The sequence below is a fragment of the Rhinoraja longicauda genome, chromosome 24 (assembly GCF_053455715.1).
Source record: "Rhinoraja longicauda isolate Sanriku21f chromosome 24, sRhiLon1.1, whole genome shotgun sequence".
NCBI lineage: Eukaryota > Metazoa > Chordata > Chondrichthyes > Rajiformes > Arhynchobatidae > Rhinoraja > Rhinoraja longicauda.
The window spans coordinates 31,434,077-31,460,266 of NC_135976.1; the positions used below are offsets into that span (position 1 = coordinate 31,434,077).

General features: G+C 51.8%; 1 protein-coding gene across 5 annotated transcripts in view; it reads right to left on the reverse strand.

Moving 5' to 3' along the window:
• The window catches only part of LOC144605576 (transcription factor SOX-13-like), a 133,703-nt gene that overhangs the window by 15,581 nt on the left and 91,932 nt on the right, over positions 1–26,190 (reverse strand). For 3 of the 5 annotated variants that reach the window (XM_078420993.1, XM_078420994.1, XM_078420995.1), the window contains exons 2-9: positions 24,605–24,827; positions 12,985–13,087; positions 10,679–10,765; positions 9,241–9,413; positions 7,556–7,624; positions 5,028–5,145; positions 1,718–1,794; positions 726–879 (exon numbers count right to left, since the gene is read on the reverse strand). In XM_078420993.1, the coding sequence (XP_078277119.1) occupies positions 726–879; positions 1,718–1,794; positions 5,028–5,145; positions 7,556–7,624; positions 9,241–9,413; positions 10,679–10,765; positions 12,985–13,087; positions 24,605–24,826 (1,003 nt within the window). In that variant the 5' untranslated portion in view covers position 24,827. Of the gene's footprint in view, positions 1–725; positions 880–1,717; positions 1,795–5,027; positions 5,146–7,555; positions 7,625–9,240; positions 9,414–10,678; positions 10,766–12,984; positions 13,088–15,045; positions 15,131–24,604; positions 24,828–26,190 lie in introns of those variants that run through there. The other 2 variants (XM_078420997.1, XM_078420996.1) reach the window with 2 other exon arrangements.

A 26,190-nucleotide genomic window follows, 5' to 3' on the forward strand; every position in this document is an offset into this window, starting at 1 on the left:
TGTTCAAGGTGACGGAGAGGAAGAGAACGACATCTCCCTCCACCCCCACAGTAAACATAGAAACATAGAAAACAGGTGCAGGAGGAGGCCATTCATTGTGATCACGGCTGATCATCCACAATCAGTAACCCGTGCCTGCCTTCTCCCCATACCCCTTGATTCCACTAGCCCCTAGAGCTCTATCTAACTCTCTTTTAAATTCATCCAGTGAGTTCCCGATGATGGGGAAGTCCAGAACAAGGGGTCACAGTTTAAGGATAAGGGGGAAGGCTTTTCGGAACCGAGATGAGAAAGTTTTTTTTCACACAGAGAGTGGTGAATCTGTGGAATTCTCTGCCACAGAAGGTAGTTGAGGCCAGTTCATTGGCTATATTTAAGAGGGAGTTAGATGCGGCCCTTGTGGCTAAAGGGATCAGGGGGTATGGAGAGAAGGCAGGTACAGGATACTGAGTTTGATGATCAGCCATGATCATATTGAATGGCGGTGCAGGCTCGAGGGGCCGAATGGCCTACTCCTGCACCTATTTTCTATGTTTCAATGAGTTGGCCTCCACTGCCCTCTGTGGCAGAGAATTCCACAGATTCACAACAAATTCTCTGGGTGAGAATGTTTCTTCTCACCTCAGTTTTAAATGGCCTCCCCTTTATTCTGAGACCGTGTGGCCCCTGTTTCCGGACTCGCCCGACACTGCAACCGTAGGACCACAAAGCCCTCCGTACGTTACCTCGGGTTAGCAACGCTGCCGCCGTGCCGGACTGTAGCTCTGCGGCGGTGGCTGGCGATGGGCCTCTCCTGTGTTTAGCCTGGGGGGGCGACGGGGACTTTGAAACATCGCCTTTGGTCTTGGCCGTCAGGTTCAATGGCTGGGACGCCTCCTCCTGGCCGAGTGGGGGATTGAAGAGGAACGGTCAGCTATTCCACCCACGGCAGAGAACCCCCACCCCCCCCTCAACCCCCCCTCCCCCCATCCCTGCTCCTAGACCCTAGACCCATCGAGCCACACAGCCTGGAAACAGGCCCCATCGACCCAACTTGCCCAACACGTCCCAACTGCACTAGTCCCACCTTTGGCCCAGGTCCCTCCAAACCTGTCCTATCCAAGTACCTATCAAAGAGATAGTACAAGCCTCAGCAACTAAAGATACTAGAGGAGATAGATGAACCACTCCGTCGAAATCGCCCATACTGAAGTGTAGAACGCAAAGGATCGTAACGGCCGCCATTTTAGTAAGCAAAGCCCGCCGTTCGCTCTGCCTCTCGCAGTGTAATCAGTGTTTTGGGGGAACAGTATGTGTGATGATACCATTAAAATGCAGAATATATCTCATCTGTCAATTCACAGATTTTTGTCATTTTTCTTTTTTAAATGTTCCTGCAAGTTTCTGCCGACTAAAATGGCGCCGTGACGTACTACGGTTGTCAGGGTCGAGTGGCCTATCTCGCTCTGCTCTATTGTCGTTGTCAGCGACCTCCTCCGGCAGCTCGTTCCGTACACCCACCAACCTTTGAGTGAAAAAAATTATCCCTCTGAAATCTTTCCCCCCCCCCCCCCCCCACCCCCTCACCTTAAACCCGTGTCCTCTGGTTCTCGGTTCCCCTACCCTGGGCAAGAGACCTCGTGCGTCTACTGGCCCTCACACAAAGGAGGGCGGCTTGCCTCACTACCCTGACGTCACCCCCACTGTTGCCAGCGACAAGATGAGCCGGCGGACTGACCTGGGAGTGGGCAGGACTGGGGCCTGATGTTCTCCTGGCTCCTGTAGGAGTTGGCAACAACTGCAAGGTGTATTCACCTGTAGAGGGAGGTGGGTGGCAGTGGCGGCGGTGCAGAGGAAAGAGGGGAAAGATTCCAGTTAACAAAGTACCTCGGAAGTGCACAGCACCTGTAAGCAAGTGATGGAGATTAGAAACATAGAAAATAGGTGCAGGAGGAGGCCATTCGGCTCTTCGAGCCAGCACCGCCATTCATTGTGATCATGGCTGAACGTCCACGATCAATAACCCGTGCCTGCCTTCTCCCCAATATCCCTTGATTCCACTAGCCCCTAGAGCTCTATCTAACTCTCTCTTAAATGCACCCAGTGATTTGGCCTCCACTACCCTCCGTGGCAGAGAATTCCACAAGTTCACAACTCTCTGGGTGAAAAAGTTCCTTCTCACCTCAGTTTTAAATGGCCTCCCCTTTATTCTAAGACTGTGGCCCCTGGTTCTGGACTCCCCCAACATTGGGAACATGTTTCCTGCATCTAGCTTGTCCAGTCCTTTAATAATTTTATATGTTTCTATAAGATCCCCTCTCATCCTTCTAAACTCCAGTGAATACAAGCCTCGTCTTTTCAGTCTTTCCTCATATGGCAGTCCCGCCATCCCGGGGATCAATCTCGTGAACCTGCCTCAATTACAAGGATGTCCTTCCTCAAATTAGGAGACCAAGATTGCATTGGATTGAATTGAATTGAATTGAATAAATGTTATTAGCCAAGTATGTGCACATACAAGGAATGTGCCCTGGTGGTCCGCTCGCAGGTAACACCACGACATACAGTAAACAATTAAAGAATAAAATATTATAATTTACACATGTGAAGAATGAAATAAAATACCAGAGCAAAAGGAGGCTACAGACTTTTGGTTGTTGAGTAGAGCTCCTGCTTGTGGAAAAAAAGGTGTTTTTATGTCCGGCTGTGGCTGCTTTGACAGTCCGGAGTCGCCTTCCAGAGGGAAGTGCTTCGAAGAGTTTGTGGCCAGGGTGAGAGGGGTCAGAGATGATCTTGCCCGCTCGCTTCCTGGCCCTTGCAGCGTACAGTTCCCAGACAAGCGTTGCTCAATCAATCAATAGAGACATCCAGCCCAAAGGAATCCTGAGGAAGGGTCTCGACCCGAAACGTCACCCATTCCTTCTCTCCAGAGATGCTGCCTGACCCCGCTGAGTTGCTCCAGCATTTTGTGTGGGTTTTTTATGTGAATGCAAAACATATTGCATCTGGCACCATCTTACCCCCTTCCTGCAGCCCAACCTGCCCATGCTGACCAAGATGCCCCATCTGCACTGGTCCCAGCTGAGAAAGACAGAACATGCTGGAGTAACTCAGCGGGTCAGGCAGCGTCTCTGGAGAGAAGGAATGGGTGATGTTTCGGGTCGGGACCCTTCTTCAGACTCGGGGCCTGTTTACATTCTGCATCTATAAAGTCTAAAGATGCTACATGACTTGCAGAGTTGCGTTTATTTTAGCGATACCGAGTGGAAACAGGCCCTTCGGCCCATCGAGTCCGCACCGACCAGCGATCCCCGCACATTATTAACACTATCCTACACACACTCGGGACAATATACAACTATACAAAGCCAATTAACCTACAAACCTGTGCGTCTTTAGAGTGTGTGAGGAAACCGGAGCAGCCGGAGAAAACCCACGCAGGTCAGGGGAGAACGTACAGCTAAGCATCCGTGGTCGGGATCGAGCCTGGCTCTCTGGCACTGTGAAACAGCAACTCTACCGCTGCACCACCCGAGTGGAATTATTTGCCACAGAAGGCTGTGGAGGCCACGTCAGTGGATATATTTAAGGCAGAGATAGATTGATTCTTGATTAGCGCGGGTGTCAAGGGGTTACGGGGAGAAGGCAGGAGAATGGGGTTTGGAGGAAGAGATAGATCGGCCATGACTGAATGGCGGAGAAGACTTGATGGGCCGAATGGCCTAATGCTGCTCCTATCACTTCTGAACTTGATGTTTTTACACAAAACCTGCACGACTGGCATTCCCTCAACAACTCACACCAAGAGAAGGTGCCGTCATGTCTTCAAGCCACCATCTAGGGGTAGGTGGTGGAAGGAATTGCAGATGCTGGTTTGCACTGAAGAAAGACACAAAACGCTGGAGTATCTCAGCGGGCCAGGCAGCATCTCTGGAGAGAAGCAATGGCTGACGTTTCATTGAGACGTACCAAATAGTGAAAGGCCTGGATAGAGTGAATGTGGAGAGGACATTTCTACCACTGTGGTGGAAAGAGTCTAGGACCAGAGGGCACAGCCTCAGAATAAAAGGAGGTACCTTTAGAAAGGAGATGAGGAGGAACTGCTTTAGTCAGAGGGTGGTGAATCTGTGGGATTCATTGCCACAGACGGCTGTGGAGGCCAAGTCAACGGGTATTTTTAAGATGGAGATTGGACTGAGGGTCTCGAGTAGGGTTGCCAAGTGTCCCATATTTGCTGGGACATCCCATATTTTGGGCTAAATTAGTTTGTCCCGTACGGGACCGCCCTTGTCCCGTATTAGGCCCGGACGACGCTGTAGGCCCGGACACTGTAGGCCTGGACACTGTAGGCCCGGACACTGTAGGCCCGGACACTGCAGGCCCGGACACTGTAGGCCCGGACACTGCAGGCCCGGACACTGCAGGCCCGGACACTGCAGACCCGGACACTGCAGGCCAGGACACTGTAGCCCGGACACTGTAGGCCCGGACACTGTAGGCCCGGACACTGTAGGCCCAGACACTGTAGGCCCGGACACTGTAGGCCCCGACACTGTAGCCCGGGGGCCGCTGTAGTCCCGGACAGTGTAGGCCCGGGCACTGAAGGCCCGGACACTGCAGGCCAGGACACTGTAGCCCGGACACTGTAGGCCCGGACACTGTAGGCCCGGACACTGTAGGCCCAGACACTGTAGGCCAGGACACTGTAGCCCGGACACTGTAGGCCCGGACACTGTAGGCCCAGACACTGTAGCCCGGGGGCCGCTGTAGTCCCGGACAGTGTAGGCCCGGGCGCCGCCTAACGGAGGTTGCGTAACAACCCACCTCCCGGCCCGGGCGGCCACCTTTGGTGGAGCGGGAGCACGTAGCCCCTGTCTGGGCGAGGTCACGTGGGGGCGCCGGGCGGTGACGTCACCCATTTTCTCCTTTATTTGGGAGTGAGGAAGTTGGCAACCCTACTCTCGACCCGAAACGCCAGCCATTGCTGCTCTCCGGAGATGCGGCCTGCCCTGCCCCGCTGAGTTTGTCCTCCGTCGATAGTTACGTACCTGGTTTACAGGAGAGTCCCGGCTGCATTGAGAGACTAAGCTGAGGATCCCCAGCAACTGGGAGAGGCTGTGAACTGTGCGGGAAGGCTGGGATCATCACAAAGGGCATGTTAACTTGCTGAAAGATAAGAGAGCCCAGGTTTAATTAAGCTGCAATTATACCATCGCTAACAGTCATAGAGTGATACAGCGTGGAAACAGGCCCATCATGTCCCAGCTACACTAGTCCCACCTGCCTGCGTTTGGTCCATATCCCTCCAAACCTGTCCTATCCATGTACCTGTCTAACTGCTCCTTAAACGTTGGGATAGTCCCAGCCTCAACCACCTCCTCGGGCAGCTCGTTCCATACACCCACCACCCTTTGTGTGAAAAAGTTACCCCTCAGATTCCTATTAAACCTTTTCCCCTTCACCTGGAACCTGTGTCCTCTGGTCCTCGATTCCCCTACTCCGGGCAAGAGACTCTGTGCGTCTACCCGATCTATTCCCCTCATAATTTTGTGCACCTCTGTAAGATCACCCCTCGTTCCTCCTGCGCTCCAGGGAATAGAGTCCCAGCCTGCTCAACCTCTCCCTATAGCTCAGGCCCTCAGGTCCTGGCAACATCCTCGTAAACCTTCTCTGCACCCTTTCCAGCTTGACAACTATAGTACAATAATCAGCTGGGGTAAAATACCATCGCAAATTGCTGCTGATAATTCTACCTTGCAAAAGCCTGCAATCATTGTGGTGATCTAGGCGTGACGAAGTGTTATATCATAGGTATTTATTCACAAAATGCTGGAGTAACTCAGCGGGTCAGGCAGCATCTCAGGAGAGAAGGAATGGGTGACGTTTCGGGGGTCGAGACCCTTCTTTCAGACTGAAGAAGGGTCTCGACCCGAAAAGTCACCCATTCCTTCTCTCCTGAGATGCTGCCTGACCTGCTGAGTTACTCCAGCATTTTTGTGAATAAATACCCTCGATTTGTACCAGCATCTGCAGTTATTTTCATACACTACAAGTGTTATATCATAATTAATCATAACCTTGGTCCAAATTGTACAACCTCTCTCTCACAGACACGCACCCTGCCGTAAGCAGAGCAATTAAGACCATTTATGTTTATCCCTGATCAGCACTTTAAGTCAAACTCGTGACTCGAAAGCGTCATAGAGTCAAACAGCAGGAAAACAGGCCCTTCGGCCCAACTTGCCCAACCATGACCAACATGCCCCATTTACACTGGTCCCACCTGCCCGCGTTTGGCCCATCTCCCTCCAAACCTGTCCTGTCAATGTACCTGTCTGTGTGGCCCTTAAATGCCATGATATCCCTGCCTCAACTACCTCCTCCGGCAGCTTGTCTCACCATTTGAGTACAAAGAAAAATTTCCCTCAGGTTCCTATTAAATCTTTCCCCCCTCACTCGAAACCGATGTCCTCTGGTCCGAGATTTGGCACAGTGGCGTAATCACTCTCAGTCTGAAGAAGGGTCTCGACTCGAAACGTCACCCATCCCTTCTCTCCAGAGATGCTGCCAGTCCCGCTGAGTTACTCCAGCCTTTTGTGTCTGTCTATCATCATATCATATCATCATATTATATCATATCATATATATACAGCCGGAAACAGGCCTTTTCGGCCCTCCAAGTCCGTGCCGCCCAGCGATCCCCGCACATTAACACTATCCTACACCCACTAGGGACAATTTTTACATTTACCCAGCCAATTAACCTACATACCTGTACGTCTTTGGAGTGTGGGAGGAAACGGAAGATCTCGGAGAAAACCCACGCAGGTCGCGGGGAGAACGTACAAACTCCTTACAGTGCAGCACCCGTAGTCAGGATCGAACCTGAGTCTCCGGCGCTGCATTCGCTGTAAAGCAGCAACTCTACCGCTGATTCCTTCCTACACACTCCTTTCCATTGACTCCCTTTACACCTCACGCTGCCTCGGCAAGGCCAGCAGCATAATCACGGACGACTCGCACCCCGGCCACTCCCTCTTCTCCCCTCTCCCATTGGGCAAGAGGTACAGAAGTGTGAAAACGCACACCTCCAGGTTCAGGGACAGTTTCTTCCCAGCTGTTTTTCAGGCAACTGAACCATCCCACCGCAACCACAGAGCTGAAATACTATCTACCACATTGGTGACCCTCAGATTCTCCTCCATCGGACTTTACCAGCTTCACCTCCCATTGAATGTTGACCTCCAAGATCTTCGGTTTCTTCCCACATTCCAAAGACGTACAACTCTGTAGGTTAATGGATTTGGTATCAAGCGTAAAAACTGTCCCTACTGTGTGCCAGGGTGGTGTTATCGGCAGCGCAGACTCGATGGGCCGAAGGGCCAGTTTCCGCGCTGTATCTCTCGACTAAGACTAAGCTAAACTCCCTTCTCCTGTATCGGTACACCGGTAAATGGTTTCGATTGTAATCAGGTGTTGTCTTTCCGCTGGCTGGTTAGCACGCAACAAAAAGCATTTCCGCTTTTCACGGTCGCTACACGTGAAAATGAAGTGAGTAAACGGCCGGGCCTCGTACCTGGATCTGCTGCTGCAGGAGGTTGATTTTGTGTTGCTGCTGGACGAGCTGCTGCTGCTGTCTGGCTATCTGCCGGCACAACAAAACACCTGCTTTAATTAAACGTGCAAGGAAAGAAAACTGCAGGTGCTGGTCTCAATTGAAGGTAGTCACAAAATGCTGGGGGGGTAACTCAGCGGGTCAGGCAGCATCTCGGGAGAGAAGGAATGGGTGACGCTTCGGGTCGAGGACCCTTCTTCAGACTGATGTCAGGGGAGGGGGCGGGTCATTGCTATTGAGGGCGTGCAGCGTAGGTTTACTAGGTTAATTCCCGGAATGGCGGGACTGTCATATGTTGAAAGACCGGAGCGACTAGGCTTGTATACACTGGAATTTAGAAGGATGAGATGAGATCTTATCGAAACGTATAAGATTATTAAGGGGTTGGACACGTTAGAGGCAGGAAACATGTTCCCAATGTTGGGGGAGTCCAGAACAAGAACTGTCATATGTTGAAAGACCGGAGCGACTAGGCTTGTATACACTGGAATTTAGAAGGATGAGATGAGATCTTATCGAAACGTATAAGATTATTAAGGGGTTGGACACGTTAGAGGCAGGAAACATGTTCCCGATGTTGGGGGAGTCCAGAACAAGAGGCCACAGTTTAAGAATAAGGGGTAGGCCATTTAGAACTGAGATGAGGAAAAACTTTTTCAGTCAGAGAGTTGTGAATCTGTGGAATTCTCTGCCTCAGAAGGCAGTGGAGGCCAATTCTCTGAATGCATTCAAGAGAGAGGTAGATAGAGCTCTTAAGGATAGCGGAGTCAGGGGGTATGGGGAGAAGGCAGGAACGGGGTACTGATTGAGAATGATCAGCCATGATCACATTGAATGGCGGTGCTGGCTCGAAGGGCCGTATGGCCTCCTCCTGCACCTATTGTCTATTGGCATCAGTCTGAAGAAGGGTCCTTGACCCCAAACGTCACCCGTTCCTTCTCCCCCGAGATGCTGCCTGACCAGCGCTGAGTTTCTCCTTCATTTAGCATCCATCTGCTTTACATCCCAGCCGCAAAACCGTTGAGCAGGATAGGTTCAGAGGTTCTAGGAGAAGGGGTGCATGCAGTGTGGTACAGCCAAAAGCTCGCTCCTGCAGGCTGTCCAAACAGATCATGTAATACCACACACAAATACAATCAAGCCAAACTCCAAGCACAACAGGCAGAGCAAAGGGGGAAGATACCGCGTCAGAATATCGTTCATAAGATCATAAGCGATAGGAGTAGTTAGGCCACTCGGCCCATCGAGTCTTCTCCGCCGTTCAATCGTGGCTGATCCATCTCTCCCTCCCAACCCCATTCTCCTGCCTTCTCCCCGTGATCCCTGACACCCGTACCAATCGTGAATCTGAGCGGGAGCGCGTGGCCGCTGGCTGGGTGAGGTCACGTGGGGGCGCGGGGCGGCGACGTCACCCTTTGTCCTTTATTTGGGAGTGAGGAAGTTGGCAACCACTAGAGATAACACAGTTCCAAAAACAACAAAGCAATCTTTCGGACAACGATTCTCAATTGGTACGTATTTGGGAGTGAGGAATGTGGGCATACCCCGATCTGCATGGTCTTTCCACTGGCTGGTTGGCACGCAACAAAAAGCTTTTCACATGTACCTGGGTGCAGGGGGCACGAGACTAAGCCGGAACCACTCACCTGCTCCTGCTGCTGCCTGGCCAACTCCATCTGTTGCTGCTGCTTCTCAAACAACATGGCCGCCATGTTCTTCTGCTCCGCGTGGGCTGTCAGGAGCTGCTCCCGCAGGCTGGACAGCTGGTTTATCATCACCAGCAGCTGCAGCTCTTTCTCCGCCAGGCTCTCTGCTGTCCCTGACCCAACGCAAAACAGCCAGGCACTCAATTAACAACGCCTTCCGCGGAACGGCTCAGTACAGCAACAGACCCCCCCCTCTCTCCAAGAGAGGACACAAAATGGCGGAGTAACTCAGCGGGACAGGCGGCATCTCTGGAGAGGAATGGGTGACGCCTCAGGGCGAGACACAGTTTAAGAATAAGGGGTAGGCTATTTAGAACTGAGATGAGGAAAAACTTTTTCAGTCAGAGAGTTGTGAATCTGTGGAATTCTCTGCCTCAGAAGGCAGTGGAGGCCAATTCTCTGAATGCATTCAAGAGAGAGCTAGATAGAGCTCTTAAGGATAGCGGAGTCAGGGGGTATGGGGAGAAGGCAGGAACGGGGTACCGATTGAGAATGATCAGCCATGATCACATTGAATTGTCCATTGTCTTCTATTGTATCTCTAAAATCGAAAAAGTAAAGTTTAAAACTGCCCCCTATGCATGTTCGCCAGGGGGTCCGATCCACAGGCGGACAAGAGCTGTATGACTCAGAAGCCCACTCTGCAATGGCTTTTTAAGAGTTTAGATGTGTTCCCAACACAACACGTTTAAAACCCCATTCAGATCAATTGAAGTAATCAATTATTTTCCAAAATTAACAAATTTTCCTCCACTGACACTTCGATTTCATGCCTGACTTTCAAATTAACTTATTTAAAACTTCAAGATAAAATGGGGGCGTTTTTAATTTGGGTCAAGTTATTTCTGGAACATCAACCAGCCCTTTGTATACAAATGCCAGTGAGAGAGCATTCAAGAGAGAGCTAGATAGAGCTCTTAAAGATAGCAGAGTCAGCGGGTATGGGGAGAAGGCAGGAACGGGGTACTGATTGAGAATGATCAGCCATGATCACATTGAATGGCGGTGCTGGCTCGAAGGGCCGAATGGCCTCCTCCTGCACCTATTGTCTATTGTCTATTTACCCAAGCCAATTAGTCTACAAACCTGCACGTCTTTGGAGTGTGGGGGGAAACCGGAGCACCCGGAAAAAACCCACGCGGGTCATGGGGAGAACGTGCAAACTCCGTATGGACAGCACCCGTGGTCAGGATCGAACCCGGGTCTCTGGTGCAGTGAGGCGACAACTCTACCACTGCGCCTGGTGTGGCAAGCGGGCACGACCCTACGTACCCACACAGGGGGGGCAACACAAGGCGAGGGAGGAGCAGGCCGTTACGTCACGGAGCGGAGAGGGGCAGGCTGTTGGCACGGGACTAAGTCGCACTGATCACCGTACCTTTGATGTCTTTGCTGCTGAGTGAGCACTTTTCCAGCAACTTGTCTTTCCAATCATTGGATAACAACTTCTCAATGTTTGGCATCACTGCAGGGGAGAGGAGAGGAGACAAGCCGGTTAGGCAATGCCCTGGGGGCACCGTGAACACGAATCACTGCAGATCCATCCCGGTTCAATCCCAGCTTCCGCTGCTGTGGGTGTGGAGTTTGCACGTGCTCTCGGCCACCACGTGTGCTTCCTCGCGCACACGCACGCACGCACGCGCACGCACGCACACACAGTGGCACGGCGGCAGAGTTGCCCCTGGAGACTCGGCTCTGGCAACTCTACCGCTGCGCCACCGTGCTGTGAGGTCATAAATGATAGGAGCAGAATTAGGCCATTCGGCCCATCAAGTCTACTCCGCCATTCAATCATTGAATTGATTTGAATGCTTTATCGTCACAAGTGGAATTCATTGCTTGCTTGCCAAAGGTATGCAAATAGTCGCCCATAAAGGGCGCTTACAAATCCCCCCTCCCCTGTGTCAGGTCCCCCTTTGTTCTCCCCCCCCCCCACATGGGGTCCTCCTTTGTTCCTTCCCCCCCCCCACACGGGGTCCTCCTTTGTTCCTCTCCCCCCCCACACGGGGTCCTCCTTTGTTCCTTCCCCCCCACCCCCACATGGGGTCCTCCTTTGTTCCTTCCCTCCTCCCCCACACCGTCTCCTCCTCTGTTCTTTCCCCAGCAGCGGCATCAGTTCCACGTGGCCCTTCCTCGTCCGTCGGTCGGCGCCATCATTGACCGCCGCGCCGACCCCTCTCCACTAACTCTGCCCGGTCCTCTCCGGACACCTCCATGGCCGACATATAGCTGATCTATCTCTCCCTCCGAACCCCCTCTCCTGCCTTCTCCCCGTAACCCCTGACATCCTACTAATCAAGAATCTATCCGTCTCTGCCTTAAAAATATCCATCGACTTGGCCTCCACAGCCTTCTGTGGCAATGAATTCCACAGATTCACCGCCCTCTGACCAAAGAAATTCCTGCCCATCTCCTTCCTAAAAGAACATCCCTTTAATTCTAAGGCTGTGACCTCTAGACTCTCCTGCTCGTGGAAACATCCTCTCCACATCCACTCTATCCAGGCCTTTCACTATTTGATAAGTTTCAATGAGGTCCCCCCTCATCCTTCTAAACTCCAGCGAGCACAGGCCCAGTGCCAACAAACGCTCATCATATGTTAACCCATTCATTCCTGGGATCGTTCTTGTAAACCTCCCCTGGACCCTCTCCAGGGCCAGCACATCCTTCCACAGATATGGGGCCCAAAATTGCTCACAATACTCCAAACGCGGCCCAACCAAAGCCTTATGGAGCCTCAGCATTACATCCCTGGTTGTGTATCCGCACCGCCCAATTCAAATGCAGCGGCAAATCTGCCTGGTCTTTGATCCGTTCATAACGCAGGCTTGGGCCTGGGTTTGTGGCTGGGCCTGGGTGTGTTGCTGGGCCTGGGTGTGTGGCTGGGCCTGGGTGTGTAACTGGGCCTGGGTGTGTGGCTGGGCCTGGGCCTGGGTGTGTAGCTGGGTCTGGGTGTGTGGCTGGGCCTGGGTGTGTAGCTGGGCCTGGGCTTGGGTGTGTGGCTGGGCCTGGGCCTGAGTGTGTGGCTTGGCCTGGGCCTGGGTGTGTGGCTGGGCCTGGGCATGTAGCTGGGCCTGGGCCTGGGTGTGTAGCTGGGCCTTGGCCTGGGTGTGTAGCTGGGCCTGAGCCTGGGTGTGTGGCTGGGCCTGGGCCTGGGTGTGCGGCTGGGCCTGGGTGTGTGGCTGGGCCTGCATGTGTGGCTGGGCCTGGGTGTGTGGCTGGGCCTGGGTGTGTAGCTGGGCCTGGGTGTGTGGCTGGGCCTGGGTGTGTGGCTGGGCCTGGGCCTGGGTGTGTAGCTGGGCCTGGGAGTGTGGCTGGGCCTGGGCGTGTAGCTGGGCCTGGGTGTGTAGCTGGGCCTGGGCCTGGGTGTGTGGCTGGGCCTGGGTGTATGGCTGGGCCAGGGTGTGCGGCTGGGCCTGGGTGTGTGGCTGGGCCTGGGCCTGGGTGTGTGTGTGTGGCTGGGCCTGGGTGTGTGGCTGGGCCTGGGTCTGGGCCTGGGTGTGTGGCTGGGCCTGGGTGTGTGTGTGTGGCTGGGCCTTAGTGTGTGGCTGGGCCTGGGTCTGGGTGTGTGGCTGGGCCTGGGTGTGTGGCTGGGCCAGGGCCTGGGTGTGTGGCTGGGCCTGGGAGTGTGGCTGGGCCTGGGTGTGTAGCTGGGCCTGGGCCTGGACGTGTGGCTGGTCTCACCCTCTGTCAGATTCTTGGTGAAGTCCATCCTGTCCAGGTTGTTTAAGGCCATGGTGAAGGTGCTGTGCTCCTTGTGATCTTCCTCTCTGGGTGAAGTTGAAGCCTGAGGTCGCAAATGGAAGAACTTGGTTAGTAACAAGCCGCCATGGACACTGAATCCCATTCCACACGAGGGCCACGCAAGGTCCCGAGGCTGGGGCTTTGTTTGTTCCCTGGAGCGCGGGCGGGAGGCTGAGGGACAAACGCGAAGACAACTACCAAATCGTGAGGGGCGGAGAAGTATCAGCGCATCAGTCACTGGAAGGAAGCATGCAGGTAGGTACAGCAGGCAATGAAGAAAGCCAATGGAATGTTGGCCTTCATAACAAGAGGAGTTGAGTATAGGAGCAAAGAGGTCCTTCTGCAGTTGCACAGGGCCCTAGTGAGACCGCACCTGGAGTACTGTGTGCAGTCTCCAAATTTGAGGAAGGATATTCTTGCTATTGAGGGCGTGCAGCGTAGGTTTACTAGGTTAATTCCCGGAATGGCGGGACTGTCATATGTTGAAAGACTGGAGCGGCTAGGCTTGTATACACTGGAATTTAGAAGGATGAGAGGGGATCTTATCGAAACATATAAGATTATTAAAGGGTTGGACACGTTAGAGGCAGGAAACATGTTCCCAATGTTGGGGGGAGTCCAGAACCAGGGACCACAGTTTAAGAATAAGAAGTAGACCATTTAGAACGGAGATGAGGAAAAACTTTTTCAGTCAGAGAGTTGTGAATCTGTGGAATTCACTGCCTCAGAAGGCAGTGGATGCCAATTCTCTGAATGCATTCAAGAGAGAGCTAGATAGAGCTCTTAAGGATAGCGGAGTCAGGGGGTATGGGGAGAAGGCAGGAACGGGGTACTGATTGAGAATGATCAGCCATGATCACATTGAATGGTAGTGCTGGCTCGAATGGCCAAATGGCCTCCTCCTGCACCTATTGTCTATTCATTGCCACAGACGACTGACTTGCCACGTTGCCAATACCAACGGACATTTTTAAGGCATAGACCGACAGATTTTTGATTAGTTCAGTTTAGAGATACAGCGTGTAAATATTCTGCCCGTCCGTCCCTCTGAGTTCCTCCAGCATTTTGTGTCCAACTTCGGTGTAAAGCAGCATCTGCTGTTCCCTCCTGCACACTGTGAAGAAGTTCTCCTCCTCTCTCTGACGAGAGTTCTGCAGCACCCCTCCCTCCCTGCTCTGTGATGCCTCCTGCTCCCTCTCCAGCTCTAGGACCACGTCTTAACCCAGACTCGCTCATCATCGTCAGCTTTGATCACACCTCACCCTCCCACGTCTCCAGTTACCCTCTCCCCCGACTCTCAGCCTGAAGAAGGGCCCCGACCAGAAACGCCACTCATTCCTTCTCTCCAGGGATGCTGCCCGTCCCGCTGAGTTACTCCACCATTTTGCTACCCTAGCTCGGGTTTGTAGGTTAATTGGCCCTCTGTAAAACTGCCCCCAGTCTGGGGGGAGTGGATGAGAAAGTGGGACAACATAGGACTAGTGTGAGCGGGTGGTAGGGTTGCCAACTGGCCCGTGTTAGCCGGGACATCCCGTATTTCGGGCTAAACTGGTTTGTCCTGTACGGGACTGCCCTTGTCCTGTATTAGGCCCAGGGGGCGCTGTAGGCCCGGACGCTGTAGGCCCGGACGCTGTAGGTCCGGATGCTGTAGGTCTGGACGCTATAGGCCCGGACGCTGTAGGCCTGGACACTGTAGGCCCAGACGCTGTAGGCCCGGACGCTTTAGGCCCAGATAGGGTAGGCCCGGATGCTCTGGCGCCGCCTAACGGAGGTTGCATAGCAACCCGCCACCATTGGTGGAGCAGGAGCACGTGGCCGCTGTCTGCGTGAGGTCACGTGGGGCAGTGAAAGTCACCGTGTCCCTTATTTGGGAGTGAGATAGTTGGCAACCACTAGCGGGTGATCGGTGGTCAGCCTGGACTCGGTGGGCCGAAGGGCCCGTTTCCGTGCTGTGTCTCGAAGGGTCTAAAAGCACAGAGAGGTAACACCTTGCTTACTTACATTTCTTTGACTGTTCTTCTACACAGGCCTCACTCAGACTGTAGTTGCAGTCCACACTGTGGCCAGCAGGGCTGAGGCACCCACTCTTACTGAGGCCCCAAGAGGTGGAATGAAAGAGGAAAATCGCGGTACGAACGGGGAAGGAGGGGAGGGGGGGGGGGAGGGGGAATGGAGAGAGAGAGAGAGAGAAAGAGACAGAAAGAGAAAAAAAGTTAAAAGACCATGCAGATGGTAAGAGGGGGAAAAAAAGTGAAATCAAAAGGAAAAAAAAAGCAGCATTATTTTGCTTCAGGTAACAAAAATGTTCCATTGATGATTATACACCACAAAAAAAAAACAAGCGAGGTATTGTTTCTGAGAATGTGGACCAATCGATATTGATCCAAAAACTAAACAAAAAAAGAATAAAATCTAGGTTCCGGAAATCACAAATGAAAATTGATAATGCTGGAAACACTCAGTAATCCGTGCAGGGTGTGGGAAGGCTATTCAGCACAGGAGCAGGGAATTTGCACATTTGTAGTGAGATTAATGGACATTTACGGAAAGGGTGGTGCAGCGGTAGAGTTGAAGGAGGGTCTCGGCCCGAAACTTTGCCTATTCTTTTTCTCCAGAGATGCTGCCTGACCCCCGCTGAGTTACTCCAGCTTTTGGGCCCGGCGGTAGAGCTGCTGCCTTACAGCGCCACAGAACCAGGTTCGATCCTAACTACGGGTGCTGTCTGCACGGAGTTTGCACACTCTCCCCCCTTATGACTGCGTGGGTCTTCTCCGGGTGCTCTGTGGAATTCTCTGCCTCAGAAGGCAGTGGAGGCCAATTCTCTGAATGCATTCAAGAGAGAGCTGGATAGAGCTCTTAAGGATAGCGGAGTCAGGGGGGTACGGGGAGAAGGCAGGAACGGGGTACTGATTGAGAATGATCAGCCATGATCACATTGAATGGCGGTGCTAGCTCGAAGGGCCGAATGGCCTCCTCCTGCACCTATTGTCTATTGTCTATTGTTCCTGTCCCCTCCCACATTCCCAAGACGTGCAACTTTGTAGGTTCATTGGCTGATGTAAAGATTGTAAATTGTCCCTGGCGTGTGGGGTTTTGCCAAGTGTACAGGCTGCTCGCTGGTCGGCACGGACCCAGTGGCCACTGGCCTGTGATCACCCGCTCACGCCGTCTCTATGTTATCCCACTTTCTCATCCACTCCCAACACACCAGTGGCCAATTTATAGGGAACGTGCAAACTCCACACAGACAGCAACCGAGGTCGGGATCGAAACTTGGGTCTCTGACCCTTTCAGCCGACACCTCCACCACACCACAGACCTTCTGAGTGGAGAAGTTGGGAGGTCATGTTGCACTTGTACAAGACGTTGGTGAGGCCGCATTTAGAGTTCTGGGCACAGTGTCATAGAAAAGACGTTGTCAAGCTGGAAAGGGTACAGAGAAGGTTTACGAGGATGTTGTCAGGGCCAGAGGGTGTGAGCTACAGGGAGAGGTTGAGTAGGCTGGGACTTTGGAGCACAGGAGGATGAGGGGTGATCTTATTGAGGTGTACAAAATCATGAGAGGAATAGATCGGGTAGATGCACAGAGTCTCTTGCCCAGAGTAGGTTAATCGAGGACCTGAGGACATAGGTTTAAGGTGAAGGGGAAAAAATTTAACAGGAATCTGAGGGGTAACTTTTTCACACAAAGGGTGGTGGGTGTACGGAACGAGCTGCCAGAGGAGGTCGTTGAGGCTGGGACTATCCTAACGTTTAAGAAACAGTTCGACGGGTACATGGATAGGACGGACGATATTGCTAACAAAGGCCTGTTTCTTTTGTTACTATTTTGCACATCTTTTATTCATTCATTCATTATCTCTACACATCATTGTCTATATCTCTCGTTTCCCTTATCCCTAACCAGTCTGAAGAAGGGTCTCGACCCAAAACGTCACCCATTCATTCTCTCCATAGATGCTGCCTGTCCCGCTGAGTTACTCCAGCTTTTTGAGTCTTACATGGATAGGGCAGGTTTGGAGGGATATGGTCCAAACACGGGCGGGTGGGACAGGTGTATCTGGGACATGTTGGTCGGCGTGGGCAAGTTGGGCCGAAGGGCCTGTTTCCACACTGCATCACTATGACCTTTCGTCCTCTGCTCTTTGTTCCTTCTGCCCCCTTTCCCCCTCAGTCTCTGTTACTTAAAACTCTGTTCACTTTTAACTTTTCCCAGTTCCTCGTACTTCATCGGTGCTGCTGATTATCTTAGTAGTTTCCAGCATTTCCCCCTGAAAATCCAATTCAATTCAATTCCACGTTACTTGTAAACCTTTCCCCCGACACACACACAAAAAAAAAGTCGACCTTAAATTTAAAACTCCAAAAATAAGGACCAAAACAAAAAAAGACAGAAAAGAAAACTTCGCTCCAAGTTAAAACGTGTACAAAAGATTTTCTTGCAAAGGCAGCAAAAAGATTAGCGAGAAAACTTTCATCTTGCAAAAATAATGTAGCAAATATCTCAGGAAAAGATGGCAAAAATATCTCAGGAAAAGATAGAAAAGTCTGGACCTACAGCACCCCCCCCCCCCCCGGATCTGATATGGGACAAGGGCGGTCCCGTACGGGACAAACCAGTTTAGCCCAAAATACGGGATTCCATCTCTGGTACGTGGACGAGTTTACCAAGGATATAGAAAGGTACAGGACAGGAACAGGCCCTTCGGCCCACAATGTCTGTGCAGGTCATGGTGCCAAGACAAGTTCGTCTCTTCTGCCTGCGCATGATCCAATATCACTCTATTCCCTGCATATCCCGCTAAAAGAAATACCACTCTCATATTGGCAGGAGGGGCAGGGAATTGACTCATGTGCAAGATCCGAGATGGATCTCCTTCAGCGCTGTAATGGTGAAGAGAAGACTTCACGGAATGGACGGCTCGATTGTGATCATGTGTGTGTTGTCTTTCCGCTGACTTGTTAGCACGCAATAAAATAGCTTTACACTGTACTCGATCTATTCCTCTCATGATTTTGTACACCTCAATAAGATCACCCCTCGAATGGAGAGAGAGAGAGACAGAAAGAGAAAAAAAGTTATATTGTTGATATAATATACAATATATGCACACACACACGCATGTATGTATGTATACATACGTGCGTAAGGAATGGGTTCCATTTTCACTGCCGTCCATGAATTGATTTGCCCGTGATCATGCGCTTTCACAATCACGGGCAAATCAATTCATGGACGGCAGTGAAAATGGAACCCATTCCTTACGCACGTATGTATACATACATACATGCGTGTGTGTGTGCATATATTGTAGATTATATCTACAATATATAAAACAACATATGTATATTATATATTTAAAATAGTTCAGTGTGTGCGTATATATATATATATATATATAAATACACACACCGAACTTTTAAAATATAATACATATAATATATATTGTTTTATAATGTGTGTGTGTTTTTATATATATACACACACACACACACACACACACATATATATATATATTCACAAAATGCTGGAGTAACTCAGCAGGTCAGGCAGAATCTCAGGAGAGAAGGAATGGGTGACCCGATTCCTCGACCCGAAACGTCGCCCATTCCTTCTCTCCTGAGATGCTGCCTGACCTGCTGAGTTACTCCAGCATTTTGTGAATAAATACCTTCGATTTGTACCAGCATCTGCAGTTATCTTCTTACACTATATATATATATATATATATTCACACACACATATGTGTATATATATATATATACACACATATATATACGCACACACATATATATATATATATATATACACACACACACATACACGCTGGACTTTTTTGGTGTTTATTTTGGGTTTTACAGAGTGCTATCTTTACAATTTTGCAAGTAAGAATTTTATTATTCCATTTGACAATCAACAAGTCTTGACCCTCTCTCTTTTATCTGTGTGGAGTTTGCACGTGCTCCCTGTGACCGCGTGGGTTTCCTCCAGGTGCTCCGGTTTCTTGCTTGTTTGCAGGTTAATTGGCTTCTGTAAATTTCCCCCAGTGTGTGTGTGTGTGTGTGTGTGTGTGTGTGCGTGTGTGTGTGTGTGTGCGTGTGCGTGTGTGTGTGCGTGCGTGTGTGTGCGTGCGTGCGTGCGTGTGTGTGTGTGTGTGTGTGTATAGGATGCGTAAGTGGGATAACATGGAGCTAATAGTGTGCCGGTGACTGATGGTTGGCGCCCGGGTTGCCAACTATCTCACTCCCAAATAAGGGACAAAAGGTGACGTCACCGCCCCGCGCCCCACGTGACCTCACCCAGCCAGCGGCCACGTGCCCCCGCTCCACCAATGGCGGCCGCCCGGGCCGGGTGGTGGGTTGCTATGCAACCTCAGTTAGGCGTCGCTCAGGCCTCCGGGCCTACACCGTCTGGACCAACAGCGGCTCCCGGCCTACAGTGTCCAGACCTGTAGTGTCCGAACCTACAGCGCCCCCCCTGGGCCTAATATGGGACAAGGGCGGTCCCGTACGGGACAAACCAATTTAGCCCATATACGGGATGTCCCGGCTAATACGGGACAGTTGGCAACCGTAGTCGGCGCGGACCCGGTGGGCCGAAGGGCCTGTTTCCACGCTGCATCTCTGAACTAAACTAAACTAAACTTTGGAGAAAGGATTTGCAAATATGTATATGGAGGAAAATAGCTTAATGAGCTGCGGACGGCAGGGAGGAAGGATGGAAGCAACTGGGTGGCTCCTTCATGAGTCAGAACAGAGGCGATGGGTGGACCAACTCCCTTGCACATTCATTAATTACGGTCTAATTTGCTTTGGTTCTCCAAGGTGAGGCCGGTCACTCCCACCGAGAGAAGGACTGGGGCAGTCATTCTGCACAAGCAACTATTCTAATCATTTGGCTTAACAGGTAAATTGATGCAGGTCTGTGAGTCAACCTACAAAATGCTGACTCTGCATAAACTCACTTTGAACTCACGCACGCACGCAGTCCCAAGTTATGGGCCAACAAGCAAAATTCGATTCCGGTGACTTTGCAACTCATAGCACGCATACACATCGTCGAAGTCTGAAGAATGGTCCCAATCCGAAGAGAAAGGGAAATGTAGACACCAGAAACAGCGGTAGAGTTGCTGCCTCACAGCGCCATGGACCCAGGTTCGATCCTGACTACGGGTGCTGTCTGTAGGGAGTTTGTACGTTCTCCCTCTGACCACATGAGTTTTTTTCCCGGCTGCTCCGGTTCCCTCCCACACTCCAAAGACATTTGAATGGGTACGTAGGTTTATTGGCTTTGGTGACATTGTAAAGTGTTGGGTGGTGTTCGTGTAGAGGGATCGCTGGTTGGCGTGGACTCGGTGAGCCAAAGGGCCTGTTTCCACGCTGTGCTTCTGAAGTAACTCAGCGGGTCATGCTGTATCTCTGGGGTTTTCCAGACCTGGAGAAGACTCCTGACCTGAAACGTCACCCATCCACGTTCTCTGGAGATGCTGCCTGACCCACTGAGTTACTCCAGCACTCCGTGAAACGTCACCCATCCACGTTCTCTGGAGATGCTGCCTGACCCGCTGAGTTACTCCAGCACTCCGTGAAACGTCACCCATCCACGTTCTCCAGAGATGCTGCCTGACCCACTGAGTTACTCCAGCACTCCGTGAAACGTCACCCATCCATGTTCTCCAGAGATGCTGCCTGACCCACTGAGTTACTCCAGCACTCCGTGAAACGTCACCCATCCATGTTCTCCAGAGATGCTGCCTGACCCACTGAGTTACTCCAGCACTTTGAGAAACGTCACCCATCCATGTTCTCCAGAGATGCTGCCTGACCCACTGAGTTACTCCAGCACTTTGAGAAACGCCACCCATCCATGTTCTCCAGAGATGCTGCCTGACCCGCTGAGTTACTCCAGCACTTTGTCTATCTTTCACATCATTAGATGCCCACGCATGTCTCCATTCCGGCATGTTTCCAAGGACTCTTCCAAACATCTGCAGATGTGTACAAAAAGCTGGAGGAACTCAGCAGGTCAGAAGTCTGAAGAAGTGTCTCGACCCAAAACGTCACCCATTCCTTCTCTCCAGAGATGCTGCCTGTCCCGCCGAGCTACTCCAGCTTTTTGTGTCTACCTTCGGTTTAAACCAGCATCTGCAGTTCCTTCGTACACATTTCTAGATGTCCCATAGGAAGCGTACGATCGGGGTGCTTCACAGCTTTACTTGGGAGCAAGAGAGCAGGAAATGGCACAACGTTGTGGATGTAGCCCAGTCCATCCCACTGACTGGACCCCCCCCACCACCGACTCCATCCACACCACGCTTCCTGGCAAAAAACAGCCATCATAATCAAAGACTTGTCCCACCCCGGCCATTCCTTCTTCTCCCTGCTCCCGTCCGGCAGAAGGTACAGAAGCTTGAAAGCGCGCACCACCAGATTCAGGAACAGCTTCGTCCCCTCTGTGATCAGGCTTCTGAACGGTAAGCTGGGGTGGCTACTGTCCGATTCACCTCTGCCCCACTGTTTAGAGATGCGGCGCGGAAACAGGCCCTTCGGCCCACCGTGTCCGCGCCGCCCAGCGATCCCCGCACATTAACACTATCCTACACCCACTAGGGACAATGTTTACATTTACCAAGCCAATAAGCCTACAAACCTGTACGTCTTTGGAGTGTGGGAGGAAACCGAAGATCTCGGAGAAAACCCACCCTGTTCTCCGGCGCTGCATTCGCTGTAAGGCAGCAACTCTACCGCTGCGCCACCATGACTGCCTATTGGACATTGTCTCTGGAACTAACGCGCTACAACGCTAAGTATATACTACACTCTCTGTATCTTCCCCTTTGCTCCACCTATTGCACTCGAGTTTGAAACAAGTGTATTTATGTGTAGTATATCCGATCTGTTTTGATAACATGCAAAACCAAGCTGTTCCCGCGTGACAATGATAAACCTAAACCCAAGTCTAATCTTTGTCGTCTAGAAGAATGATAATATCCAATTGATACCTTCTAACTTAAAAGTTCCTGCCTCACAGCGCCTTGCAGCGCCAGAGACCCGGGTTCGACCCTGACTACGGGCGCTGTCTGTACTGAGCTTGTACGTTCTCCCCGTGACTTGCGTGGGTTTTCTCCAAGATCTCCAGTATCCTCCCACACTCCAGAGACGTACAGGTTTGTAGGTTAATTAGCTTGGGTTTGTGTACTTGGCATGAGCGTAAATTGTCCCTCGTGTGTGTAGGACAGTGTTGATGAGTGAGGATCACTGGTCAGCGCGGACTCGGTGGGCCGAAGGGCCTGTTTCCGCGCTGCATCTCTAAACTAAACTTTCAAAGATTCTTGGATTCCAACAGCCATGTTGGAAGTTCCTTATCTCCAAGGAAGCATGCAGGTACAGCAGGCAGTGAAGAAAGCCAATGGAATGTTGGCCTTCATAACAAGAGGAGTTGAGTATAGGAGCAAAGAGGTCCTTCTGCAGTTGTACAGGGCCCTAGTGAGACCGCACCTGGAGTACTGTGTGCAGTTTTGGTCTCCAAATTTGAGGAAGGATATTCTTGCTATTGAGGGCGTGCAGCGTAGGTTTACTAGGTTAATTCCCTGAATGGCGGGACTATCATATGTTGAAAGACTGGAGCGACTAGGCTTGTATACACTGGAATTTAGAAGGATGAGAGGAGATCTTATCGAAACGTATAAGATTATTAAGGGGTTGGACACGTTAGAGGCAGGAAACATGTTCCCAATGTTGGGGGACTCCAGAACAAGGGGCCACAGTTTAAGAATGAGGGGTAGGCCATTTAGAACTGAGATGAGGAAGAACCTTTTCAGTCAGTGAGTTGTGAATCTGTGGAATTCTCTGCCTCAGAAGGCAGTGGAGGCCAATTCTCTGAATGCATTCAAGAGAGAGCTGGATAGAGCTCTTAAGGATAGCGGAGTCAGTGGGTATGGGGAGAAGGCAGGAACGGGGTACTGATTGAGAATGATCAGCCATGATCACATTGAATGGCGGTGCTGGCTCGAAGGGCTGAATGGCCTCCTCCTGCACCTATTGTCTATTGTCTAAGTTATTTCATTGCTCCAAAACCAAACCAGTTACCGCAATATTCCAATGTACGGAAAAACTGCAGATGCTGGTTAAAATCGAAGGAAGACACAAAATGCTGGAGTAACTCAGCGGGCCAGGCAGCATCTCCGGAGAGAAGGAATGGGTGACGATTCGGGTCGAGGCCCTTCTTCAGACCCATCTCGACCCGAAATGTCACCCATTCATTCCTTCTCTCCGGAGATGCTGCCTGAGCCGCTGAGTTACTCCAGCATTTTGTGCCTGCCGCAATATTCAAAGCAATTTTGCCACCGTCTACATGTTAACATGACAGTAACAACGGCATCACCCCTCTCTCTCTCTCCCTCCCTCTACGTCCCTCCACCACCCGGGTCGTTGTGCTAGTTTCATGCTCGTCTTGTTGAGTCTCATTGTCAGCAACCCGTTTTCACCTAGCCCACAGCTAACAATGACCGGTTTCATTCATCATCGTGACTTTTTTTGCATATCTTTCATTCATTTGGTCTATCTCTGTCCACCACCGTCTACAGTATAATCTCTCGTTTCCCTTTCCCCCCCCCGACTCTCAGTCTGAAGAAAGCTCTCCACCCGAAACGTCACCTATTCCTTTTCTCTGGAGATGCTGCCTGTCCCGCTGAGTTACTGAGATGGAACCGTCTACCTTCGGTTTAAACCAGCATCTGCTGTTCCTTCCTCCATGTACCATCTTTACAGAAATGGATATCAGTAAACCGAAAGATGGTCACTCTCTTCACCCTCCCCCACCCTTTAGATTTCGCTTTCCCAATTCTGACAAAAGGCCATTTGACCTAAAACAATAACCCTTCTTCCCTTCCCACTAATGTAGCCTGACCTTATAGAGTCACAGTGTGGAAACGAGCCCTTCGGCCCAACTTGCCTGCACCGACCAACATGCCCTGTCTACGCTAGTCCTACCTGCCAGCGTTTGGCCCAAACCTGTCCTATCCATGTACCCGATTGCTTCTTAAACATTGCGGATAGTACCCTGCCTCAACTACCTCCTCCAGCAGCTCGTTCCACACACCCACCGCCCTCTGTGTGAAACAGTTACCCCTCAGGTTCATGCAAAAACTTCTCCCTCTCGCCTTAAGCCTCTGTCCTCTGCTTCTCGATTCCCCTACTCTAGGCAAGTAACTGACTGATTTTATTTCTCTCATGATCTCGTACACATCTGTAGGATCACCCCTCATCCTCCTGCGCTCCAGGGAATAGAGTCCCAGCCTGCTCGACCTCTCCCTATAGCTCAGGCCCTCGGGTCCTGGCGACATCCTCGTAAATCTTCTCCACACCCTTTCCTCCCCTCCCCCAACCTCCACCTCAAACCCATCGTCTTCTGGACCGTGCCGAGCATTCCCAGCGTTTTCGCTTTAGACTGACCGACCAAATCTTGCTCTGGGCAAAAGATTCACTCCACGATAATGGCCGGCCTTCCCGGGGTCGGACAGGAGGAGAGTTCAGTCCCGTGTGCGCGTGGTGGACTCACGTGCGTCTGCCTGGTGGCTCCCGACTCGTGGCCGTCTCTCGCCGCCGCGGCCCCGGCCTTGGCCTGGAGCCCCTCGGTGAGGGGCCTGCTGGGAAACGGCGGGTGGTGGGCCCCGTAACAGGACCGCTGCTCGTCCTCCACATCCTCCTCCTTCACCTGGCTGTGGGCCATGATCATGTCGCCATTCACGTCCATGCAACCAGCCTCTGGTCTGGTGGACATTCTGCAGGACAAGGGTAGGGGGTGGGGGGGGGGAGGAGGGAGGAGAGATTGGCTCAGTGGTGATGTTGTTACCAGGTGTGCAAACGCAAAGCAAAACCCTTTCCCTACGTACAGGTCACAGACTTGAGAGACATCTTTGGGACATCTCAAAACAGGCCTCCAAGGTGCTGGAAATACGCAGTTTGTTCATTCCTTCAGTTTATTTCTTCCTTCCTTTTTCCTTCCCCATTTCGGAGTTTAGAGATAGAGCACAGAAACAAGCCCTGTAGCCCACCGAGTCCGCGCCGACCAGCGATCACTAGCACTATCCTACACACACTGGGGACAATTGAACAATTTTGACCAAAGCCAATCAACCCTACAAACCTGTGTTTAGTTCAGAGATACAGCGCAGAAACAGGCCCACTGAGTCCGCGCCGACCAGCGACCCCCGCGCACTTAACACTATCCTACACACACCAGGGGACAATGGTTTACATTTACACCAAGCCAATTAACCTACAAACCTTTACGTCTTTGGAGTGTGGGAGGAAACCGGAGCACCTGGAGAAAACCCAATCGGTCACAGGGAGAACGTACAAACCCTGAACAGACAGCGGTCAGGATGGAACCTGGGCCAGACCCCAACTCCGTCTCCTCTAGGGTTGCCAACTTTCTCACTCCCAAATAAGGGACAAACGGTGACATCACCGGCCCGCGCCCCACGTGAGCTCACCCAACCAGCGGCCATGTGCTCCCGCTCCACCAATGGCGGCCGCCCGGGCCGGGAGGCGGGTTGCTACGCAAGCTCCGTTAGGCGGTGCCTTGGCCCCCGGGCCTACAGTGTCCGGGCATACACTCTCCGGGCCTACAGTGTCCGGGCCTACAGCGCCCCCTGGGCCTAATACAGGATAAGGGCGGTCCCGTACGGGACAAACCAAAATAGCCCAATATATGGGATGTCCCGGCTAAGACGGGACAGTTGGCAACCTTACTCTCCTCTCCTCTCCCACCGGCCTGACAGTGAAAGGCCCAACAACCATTGCCTGGCTTGTGTGGGCCGAGCAGTCTGGTCCATCCCAAGCAACAGGCAGCAACTAAAGAGCCTCAACAGTGAGGCGGTCTATCAACGAGGGATGTCTATGTGGTGGAGCAGCTAGTAGAGCAGCTGCCTCTGAGTGCCGGAGACCCGGGTTCGACCTTGACCTCCGGTGCTGTCTGCGCGGAGTTTGCAGGTTCTCCCAGTGACCTGCGTGGGTTTTGTCCGGGTGCTCCGGTTTCCTCCCACATCCCGAAGACGTGCGGGTTTGTGGGTTAATTGGCTCTCTGTCAATTGCCCCCCAGTGTGTAAGGAGTTGGCGCTAAAGTGGGATAACGTATAACTA